The sequence below is a fragment of the Gadus morhua genome, chromosome 22 (genome assembly GCF_902167405.1).
Source record: "Gadus morhua chromosome 22, gadMor3.0, whole genome shotgun sequence".
In the NCBI taxonomy this organism is placed as follows: domain Eukaryota; kingdom Metazoa; phylum Chordata; class Actinopteri; order Gadiformes; family Gadidae; genus Gadus; species Gadus morhua.
In genome coordinates this window covers 4,933,393-4,943,392 of record NC_044069.1, presented here as the reverse complement: position 1 = coordinate 4,943,392, position 10,000 = coordinate 4,933,393, and the positions used below count along the sequence as shown (strand labels likewise).

At 52.1% G+C, this 10,000-nt stretch overlaps 2 protein-coding genes across 2 annotated transcripts in view; both read right to left on the bottom strand.

Moving 5' to 3' along the window:
- Positions 1-5,146, bottom strand: part of prrt1 (proline-rich transmembrane protein 1) — a 12,010-nt gene extending 6,864 nt beyond the window's left edge. The window contains exons 1-2 of the mRNA XM_030346939.1: positions 4,787-5,146; positions 2,102-2,448 (exon numbers count right to left, since the gene is read on the bottom strand). Of these exons, the coding sequence (XP_030202799.1) occupies positions 2,102-2,448; positions 4,787-4,805 (366 nt within the window). The 5' untranslated portion in view covers positions 4,806-5,146. The remainder of the gene's footprint in view (positions 1-2,101; positions 2,449-4,786) is intronic.
- A 282-nt stretch (positions 5,147-5,428) lies between these two features.
- Positions 5,429-10,000, bottom strand: part of skic2 (SKI2 subunit of superkiller complex) — a 19,580-nt gene continuing 15,008 nt past the window's right edge. Inside the window, exons 26-29 of the mRNA XM_030346934.1 lie at positions 9,286-9,504; positions 6,910-7,050; positions 6,362-6,584; positions 5,429-6,300 (exon numbers count right to left, since the gene is read on the bottom strand). Of these exons, the coding sequence (XP_030202794.1) occupies positions 6,384-6,584; positions 6,910-7,050; positions 9,286-9,504 (561 nt within the window). The 3' untranslated portion in view covers positions 5,429-6,300; positions 6,362-6,383. The remainder of the gene's footprint in view (positions 6,301-6,361; positions 6,585-6,909; positions 7,051-9,285; positions 9,505-10,000) is intronic.

Genomic DNA, 10,000 nt, shown 5'->3' with positions numbered 1-10,000 from the left:
TTAGCCACAGAGAAAACTCTTTGTCATGGAAACACCTGTTATGTCCATTACGGTTAGTATATCCAGTCTCATAAAGGTCAGAGACGTCCATCACATGCAGTTTAACCTGGATTCACCCTTCACACAGCCCACCACATAACTCACGCTTCTACGGCAGCTTCTGGAAAATGTGAAACTCTTTTATTTTAGAGATGTACCATCTGGCAGCAACACTCACGCTAGCCCAGGTGTGCGTGCAAACGCACACCAGAGAGGCAGTGGGAGGGAGGAGTGTTAATTGACAAAATAACATCATGTCAATTACATGGCGCCCGGTACTAGTTGCTATGGCAACTCAGGTGTGTCAACGTGACCCCCCCCCCCTTCCCCCGCCGCCCTCCCCAGCAGACTAGTTCCTTGTCGTTGATGACAATCTTTCCCCGCTGCATCGCACAGTTTTTAATTTAGGCGTGTCTACCCTGTTGTTATTATTATGTGCCTCTGCTCCACAAAGCATGAAAACACATATCCACCGCGATAACATCGATATCAATGTCAAAGGCGGCGAATCGTGCCTGAGCCCCGTCCCGCCCTCATCAACTTTAAACGTCTCATTAGGGAATGTGTCGCATGGCTGAAGCCGTGAGTGCTCCGAGAGCTGTTTTACCCCGGCTCCAACTGCCGCTATTGACATTAGCATATATTAGCTAACCAAACAGTTTCGTTGGCATGGAAGGACAACGCTAAGGGAGGCAACGCTCCTGGCCACCACACAGGAACACACTACCGGTGTGATGGCGCAGGTAGCCGGGGCATCTGCCAGGATGATCACAGCGGGCTGCGCAACATGACAAACACCACGTTATATCAATAAAGGTGATGGATGGAACCGGTCCAGAACAGCCTGTTCCTGCGGTCTGTTCCCCGTGTGGGTCTATGTTAACTTTGGACCCATCCACTGATGTGTCCGTCTATTCATGTAGTTTAGTGTAGTGTAGTGTACTGTTGTGTAGTGTACTGTACTGTAGTATTGTGTCTTGTAGTGTAGTGTACTGTTACGTAGTATACTGTTGTGAAGTGTAGTGGAGTGTACTGTTGTTTAGTGTAGTGTACTGTACTGTTCTGTAGTATACTGGTGTTTAGTGTAGTGTAGTATAGTGTACTGTTGTTTAGTGTAGTGTAGTGTACTGTTCTGTAGTATGCTGGTGTTTAGTGTAGCGTACTATTGTGTAGTGTAGTGTGTAGTTTACTGTTGTGTGCTGTAGTACATGGTACTCTGCTGTAGTATACTGTTGTGTCGTTTCGTGTCATGCATTGTAGAGTTACATAACATCTAATTTTGTCGTTTCTGTTCTGGATTAAAAGCACTCCCAGGTCCTGATAGTGGGTCAATCATTCCTGAACGTTCCCTGCTCCACAACCAGTCCCGTCTGGAGGGGACAGGACGTAGCAACCACCCAGCCAAGCCTAGCCTACAATACGGGGGTCACCCCACAAGGTAGACTCTCCTCTCCCCCCCCTGTGTCTCCCGGTCCACCTGGGGCTGCGGTCGTGTCACCGGACCCCCCCGATCGATGAAGCCACGGCCAGCCTGCGTTTGGCCCAGCTGGGTTAGCTCGGTAGAACCCGGTTCCCCTCGCTCCGGGGAGCGGTGGACGTCTGACCGTCTCAGAGGACACGCGCCACGTCCCCCCCGGGGGAACCTTCACACGTTCCGCATGTTGGTGTCACCGTGCGCACGCATCACCCAGAGGTCGGCGTCACACACTCGCCGTCGCTTCAGAAGGACTCAACTGTGGCACTGCCAACAAAAGATTGACAATCTTCTCAGTCAGAGCAAGGGGGCGGGGCTTACTGCAAGGGGGAGGGGGCTACTGCAGAGGGCGGGGCGTATCGTTACAACGTCAACACAGCGCTCTGATCCACTTTGAGAGCAACCAATGAGCAGAGAGCAGCGCTCCAAACGAATCACGAGCAAATCCTGCATCGGCCAATGAAATCCCTCCCAGGGGTTTTGTCCCGCCCTTTGAACCAGTCGACTATAGGACTCGGCGTTCCGTCTGTCAGAGCTGAGTTACGCTAAGCGCAGGCCCCCCGAAGCGGGGGGGTCCGCAGCACTCACCGAGGCCATGGGGTAGACCGGGACGTAGGCGGTGCAGGGCTGCAGCTGGAGGGGGTACCCCGGGTGGAGGTACCCCACCGGGGGGTGGGGCATGGAGCCCCCGGGGCCCTGGGTCTGGACGGCGTAGCCCTGGGGGGCCCCCCCGGGCCCCATGGGGCCGCAGTGGAACTGGGTCTCCTGGAGGTAGGCCCCCTCGGAGCCGGGGCCCGGGTGGGGCGGGGGGTAGTTGGGCTGGGGCCCCGGGTTCTGCTGGGACATGTTGGAGAGCTGCAGGATGGTGGCCTCGGGGGGGTTGGACAGGTAGGGGGGGGGCTGCATCATGTGGTGGCGGCCGGAGTCATCGAGACCTGGAGGCGGGGGGGGGGAGAGGGAGAGGGAGAGAGGGAGAGGGGGGGAGAGGGAGAGAGGGAGAGAGAGGGAGAGGGAGAGAGAGGGGGAGAGAGAGAGAGCGAGAGAGAGAGAGAGAGAGAGAGAGAGAGAGAGAGAGAGAGAGAGAGAGAGAGGTACAGAGAGAGAGAGAGAGAGAGAGAGAGTGAGGTACAGAGAGAGAGAGAGAGAGAGAGAGAGAGAGAGAGAGAGAGAGAGAGAGAGAGAGAGAGGAGAGAGAGAGAGAGAGAGAGAGAGACACACACACACACACACACACAGAGGGGGAGGGGGGGGAGTGGAATGTTGTCATCAGAGGTAACTTCATAATATAATCTCATATATTTTATTTATTTTAAGTATCGATCGATCGACGTGTGTGCATAAATAAATAAAATAAAATATGCTTATATACAGTATATTGATGAATGGACGGAGACATGTATATTTTCTTGAATCAGTAAGCATATAACATTAGTGAGAGAATTTGCACGAGGACTTGGGATCAGCTTACATAAGTGCTGAGACAACAACCCGGAAAACGTAACCTGGAATGGACAGAGATGGATGGATATATCTATATATATAAATCTATTTATCCATGCATATAATAATAATATATAATCATTGAATTTATGTAGCGCTTCTCAAGTCCCCAAAGCACTTTACAGTGAAGGGGGACCTCACTAACCACCACCATATCCATACCTAGATATAGATATATAGATATAAAGATATCTCTCTCTCTCTCTCTCTCTCTCTCTCTCTCTCTCTCTCTCTCTCTCTCTCTCTCTCTCTCTCTCTCTCTCTCTCTCTCTCTCTCTCTCTCTCTCTCTCTCTCTCTCTATATATATATATATTTTGCAATCTTTAGAACTATCTGCCCATCCATCCATCCATCCACCTCTCATAGTGTTAGCTAGAGAGGCCTGATACAAATACAACCACAGGAAATACGGGAATGCAGCCGCAATTCCTGTGCCTGTGATAGGATGAGTAACAGCCAATCAATCCATTTGTGATTTTATCACTGCAAGTTGGATGAATTCCAGCACAATTCACACACAGAACACATACACAGTCCCCGTTTCTACCGAAGAAAGTAGAAACATGTCCTTCAGAGATCTAGGTGTCATGTCATAATAACGGATGAATAATATTGAATAATGGATATAATGGATGGAGTTAGTAATAGGCATACGTGGATAATAATATGGCGTATCGGAAAATACAATAGGCCGCTTTACTATTGAAGGGCTTCGCCGATGATTAACCTAGATATTGGGAGCGAGCCCTTGGGATCGGTTGGTTTGGGGTGCGTAATATTCGCGTCTCCATCGCGTCATTGACAACTTCTCAGCTCGACGGACCCTGCAGGATCTGACCTGTGCCTGGGAACTCCAGGACGGCAACAAACTCAAGGTCCACCCGTCAGTGTAGTCCTCCCTGCGTTCTCAAACACGCAAACGAACTCACACGATCACACACACACACACACACACACACACACACACACACACACACACACACACACACACACACACACACACGCACACACGCACACACAAGCACACACACACACACACACACACACACACACACACACACACACACACACACACACACACACACACACACACACACACAACCATTACGCACGACCTCGCCGCCATATGCACGCGCACAAAACCACGAAGACGAAAACTATGCAAAATCTTTCTTCTTTGATTATTAATAACACCAAGGGAGCTTGTAGTGTAGGCCAAGGAAGACGGACGCGCGAGAGCGCGGCACAACGCCGCGCGTAACCGGCGTGTTGCAGATAAACAGCGGAGCGGACGTAATGGATGAGGCTGACAAAGGCGACTGGAAAAGATCTCATCACAGCCGCTGTGGAGAACACCAGCAGCACGAAACACACACACACACACACACACACACACACACACACACACACACACACACACACACACACACACACACACACACAGTCTCCTTTACCCCCCCTTTTCGGCGCCCCTGCACACACACACACACACACACACACACACACACACACACACACACACACACACACACACACACACACACACACACAAGTAGCATAACAGGTTCCAGTATATCGTTATACTGGAGAGAAACACGGCCAACGCGTCCAGTGTTGATAGATTTGATCCATCACCAGATCGGCAGATGGAGATGTAGAGGGTTAGGGGAGGGGGGGAAGTGGCTTAATTAAGATATCAATTACAGCAGATGAAGAAAAAAAAAAAAGCGCAACTTGATCGCGTGAACGCAAAAAAAAACCCCAAAGCTTACCGTGTTTCTCCGACGACATGCTCGGCAGTGTGATCGACTCTCCCCTCGTAACGGTGTTTCAATCCAACTCCAGAGGCGGACCGAGAGCTCACAACAATACTGACTTTTGTTTAAAACATGACATCTTCAAGACGTCCCCATGCCAGCCGCCGTGATCAGATCTCCAAATGCGCTCTCTCCGTTTGTATGTCTCAGAATCAAAAGAGGTTGTTTTAATAAGCGAGGTGGTTGTGTTTCGTCCTTTCTTGATATTCCCGTCGCTGGCTCATCCACAGCCCATGGATGTGATCCACCGCAGAGACTGGCTTCTCCACCGTGTGGCGTTATTACACTGAATTAATGAGACGCTGCGTCTTAAAGCGACAAGCACCACGGGCCGACAGGAAACGAGGACTAATAAGGAGATCAATTTAGATTGACAGTCGGGGTGGTGTTATTTGATGAACTAATGATTTAGGATTTAGCCTCTGTCATAGATCTTCTTCTGGTCGTTTGATTCATGACAGGCTGCCAAGTGAAGAACAACAGGCCTGCTGTATCTGTTTCTAGTTATAATAACAGACAACTACACCATAACACACACTGAATGGATGAAAGTTATGACTGGATGGGGAGGACAAGGCAGACAGGACAGGGCAGACGTGCGTTTGAAAGCAGTGGATTTTATGGTTATAAAATACAATCAACATTTAATTTTCCAGGGCCCCCTTGTGAAAGAGAACAATGGGATTTCACCTGGTTATATAAAGGAAAAAAAAAAGCAGCTTTGGTTGGTTGTCTTAAGAGCGTTTCCCTTTACAGTTTCAGGGTTTCAGGACAGACTGACAATGTAAACAGCACTTTTAATAGGCACAGACTGCTTCCGCTAGCTAGCATTCCTCTCAGATAACTACACAAGCCTCCATTCAACACAAACATATTCTCTCTCTTTCTCGGGCACAACACCCACACACCCACACACACACACATACATACACCCACACATAGACACGCACACCCAGCAACCCACACACAAACCCCCCCCACACACACACTCTCCTCCTTGCCCTCCTTCTTCTCCGATCCTCCCACACGTCCCTCACTCTCAACAGACGGTGTAGAGGGAGGCGGTGAACACAAAGTCCCTCCTCCTCCTCCTCCTCCACTGGTTGTGGAGGGTGGCACTGAAAACAATGGGCCCTCTCCTCTCTTCCTCCTCTGCTTCTCCACTCCTCCTCCTCCTCCTCCATCAGTGAGTTTAGAGGGAGGCATTGAACACAGAGTCCCTTCTGCTCCTCCTCTCCTCCTCCTCTTCCTCCCTCAGTGGGTGTAGAGGGAGGCGGTGAAGTCTCCTCCTCCTCCTCTTCCTCCCTCAGTGGGTGTAGAGGGAGGCGGTGAAGTCTCCTCCTCCTCCTCCTCCTCTTCCTCCCTCAGTGGGTGTAGAGGGAGGCGGTGAACTCTCCTCCTCCTCCTCCTCCTCGTCCTCCCTCAGAGGGTGTAGAGGGAGGCGGTGAACTCTCCTCCTCCTCCTCCTCCTCTTCCTCCCTAAGAGGGTGTAGAGGGAGGCGGTGAACTCTCCTCCTCCTCCTCCTCCTCTCCCCCTGCTGCTCTTCCTCCCTCAGTGGGTGTAGAGGGAGGCGGTGAACACAATGTCGCGGCGGATGGCCAGGGAGGCGCGCTCCATCTTGCTCCCCAGCACAGAGTCGCCGATGATGCGCGCGGCCTGCCGCACCTCCTTCAGCACCTCGTCCAGACGCTGGATGCAGCGCACCACCGTGCCCTCCTGCACGTCCGTCAGCTGGGCGATCTCCGCAAAGGGCTGGGGGGGGGGGGGGGGGGGTGGGGGGAGGAGGAGGAGGAGGAGGAGGAGGAGGAGGAGGAGGAGGAGGAGAAGAAGAAGAAGAAGAAGAAGGTGGGAGGAGTGGAAGGGGGGGAGGAGAGGAAGGGGGGGAGGAGAGGAAGGGGAAGGGGTACACAAGGTGATACACAAGTGAATAAAATACAGGTGGATTCAGGGGGGATACCGAGACCAAAGCTAAGTTACAAGTACACACAGGTGTATACAGGTGAGACCGCTTGGACAAGGTACAGGTGAGATACAGAAGGGGCTAAAAGAAGGACAGACTGACAGGGCGTGGTCTCACCATGCCCCGGGCCCAGCAGTACACCACCTCGGTCAGACCGAACTTCAGCTGAGCCACAAAGTCCTCGGCCGACTGGCCAATACCACAGTCTCTCTGGAGGTCCCCGATCCGCTGGGCCACCGCCACCACCTGCTTGATACCCTGTAGGGAGGGGGGGGGGGGGGGGGGGGGCAGAGAGAGAGAGACAAGAGACAGAGGCAGAGAGAAAGACAGAGAGAGAGAGAGGGGAAAAGTGAGAGAGAGAGGGACAGAGACAGAGAGACAAGAGACAGAGACAGAGAGAGAGATAGAGAGAGAGAGAGGGGGAAGCAAGTAGAGAGAGACAGGCAGCAGGTAGAGAGACAGAGAGACAGAGAGAGAGGGAGAGAATAGAGATGACGTGTGAAAAAGAGAGAATAGAGATGAAGCGAGAGAGAGAGAGAGAGAGAGAGAGAGAGACAGAGAGTGAGAGCGAGAGAGAAAGAGAGAGAGCGAGAGAGAATATAAATGAAGTGTGAGAGAGAGTGAACGAGAGAGACAGAGAGAGAGAGAAAGAGAGAGAATAGATATCAAGTGTGAGTGAGAAAGAGAGCGAGAGAGAGACACACAGAGAGGTAAATATAGCGGGAGATCAATAGCAAAGGTAGCTCAGTAGTTTAACGGCTGACACACAGGAGGCAAAAACCACGGATGCGGTTACCTCTCAAAACTGCAGCACAACTCTTTAACCTAGCACTCTGGCTCTCTCTCTCACTCTCCAGGTGCCTTGCTCAATGGCAACCGTGTCCCGAAGAGCGTCACCACGGCCTGAGCTACAGCCAGCAACCCCCCCCCCCCCCCCCCCACACACACACCTTTCAGCAGCATGACCCCTGATCATTCAATTATTCAAGAGCCACTTTAACCCGGAGCGAGTCTCTGTGAATCCCGATACAGGTCATTACAGCGCAGGTACGGCTTCTTCCTGCAGGAGGCCCGCCGGTTCAAACCCAGGAGCATTGGACGGGAGTGAAAGGAAGAGGAAGAGGAGGAGGAGGAGGAGGAGGAGGAGGAGAGGGAGGGAGAGGGAGGAGGAGAAGGAGGGAGGGGGGGAGGGGGCAGGGGACGGGGGAGGTTCGATATGAAGAGGGTGGGACACAGCGAAGGATAGGCCGTGAACCTAAAGGTTTGATACGCGATGGCGTGGACTTCGGAATGCATCATGGGATTTGGTGTTTCCAAGTGTTTCATTGAACCTAGCTCTGTCGCTCCCCGGGTGCCTTGCTCAATGGCAGCCAGGGAGCTGGGTCATTACAGCGCAGGGAGGGCTTCTAGCTCCAGGGAGCCCGCAGGTTCGAACCCAGGGGCTTTGGGGCTGGGAGTCACACACTGTGTCCACTGTACTGTACTGTACTGTCCTGTAATGTACTGTCCTGTCTTGTACTTAACTGTACTCCACTGTACTGTCCTCCCTCCCTCCGGCCGCCTACTCATCACGGATGGCTGGATATCTTCCCTGCTGTCGTGTGCTGTGTCCCCGCTCCACTCCTGTCGGCCGCCGCAGCGGGATCCCATCGCCGTGGTAACCCAACTCCTCTCCTCATCACTTATTCACGACCTCATAAAGCACATCGATGTTGCCGGACCGCTCGAGTGCCCCCCCCCCCAACGCACGCACAAAACACACAGAGATGAACAGGTGCAGACACACACATTTATGTTTTGGGGCTGCCTGAAAACACATTTGTGTGTGTGTGTCTTAATGTCTGCCTGTGTGTCTGTGTGTCCTTATGTAACTGTGTGCATTTGCGTGTGCGTGTGTTTGTGTGTGTCTATGTCTGCATTTATGTATGCGTCCTAAAGTAACTGTCTATGTGTCTGCGTGTGCAGGCGATTGTGTGTGTGTAAGTGTCTCTATGTCTGCATGTATGCATGGGTCTTTATGTAACTGTGTGTGACTTTGTGTGTGTGTGTGTGTGTGTGTGTGCGTGTGTGAGTCAGTGAGTGGTTTGGTGATTCAGGTGAGAGTGTTGTCTGTAGCGGGGGATGTCAGGACGTGTGGACATCATGTGACCGGCGGTAGAGACTAAACGCTACATAACACCGCTCTCCAGTTCCTGGCACGCTGGTTTATTTAATGGGCTGCTCCTGGTTGGGCTCTCAGCGCCCTCTGCTGGAAACCTCACTGCACTGCACCAGTGACTTTTGACTGCACTCAGCACACGCACAAATCAGCTACACATTCATCACAAATGACATAACTGACAAAGCTTACAGGAAGGGATGTCTTGTTCAATGCTGCCTTTCAGAGGATCCAACTTATTGGGTGTTCTGGGTGAACACACACACACACACACACACCCACACACACACACACACACACACACACACACCGTCCCTGCTTTGTGGGGACCTCACCTCCTGCAGGGTCTTGGTGATGTGCGGGATCACCTGCGTGTTCTGGGTGAACACCAGGCAGGCCAGCAGGGCGGCGCTCTCCTCCGGCTCCAGGGAGCTCAGGGCGTTCTCGAACAGCAGCTCGGTGAGCAGCAGCTCGTGGCAGCTGATCTGGCACGCCACGCGCCCCTTCAGCTGCACCGCCCCGCCCACGTCCACGTACTGCAGCGTCTGGAGCACCTGGGGGGGGGGGGGTCAAAGGTCACGGGGTCATGATGGCAAGGGTTTGATTTGAGGGTCACCGTCACGCACGACTCTGTTGAAAGGAGAGGGCTGCTTCAAGGGTAAGTCCGGAGGAATGGCAAGAGCAACTTTTCTGAACTGGATGAAACGTTGGACAAGAAAATGATGTCCAACTTCTACACAATGTTTTAAACATGGACCTATTAAAGAAAGGACAGCGGATTAAAACATGGCGCCCCTTCATTCCTATTGTTAGCAATAGGAATTAATGGGCATTTCTAGCATTGTTAGCATTGTAGCATCATAAGCGAGAGGTCTGAGTGAGCACAGTCGTATTGTTTGCCGACCATGGAATTATTAGTTACTAACCCCCCTGATGATTCTCTATATGTGATCTTTAAATTACACTCCTCCTGCAATTTGGGCAACAATTAACAATTATTATAAACAACATGTTACACTACGACTCCTTCAGCTGCCCACCTCTCCTTTT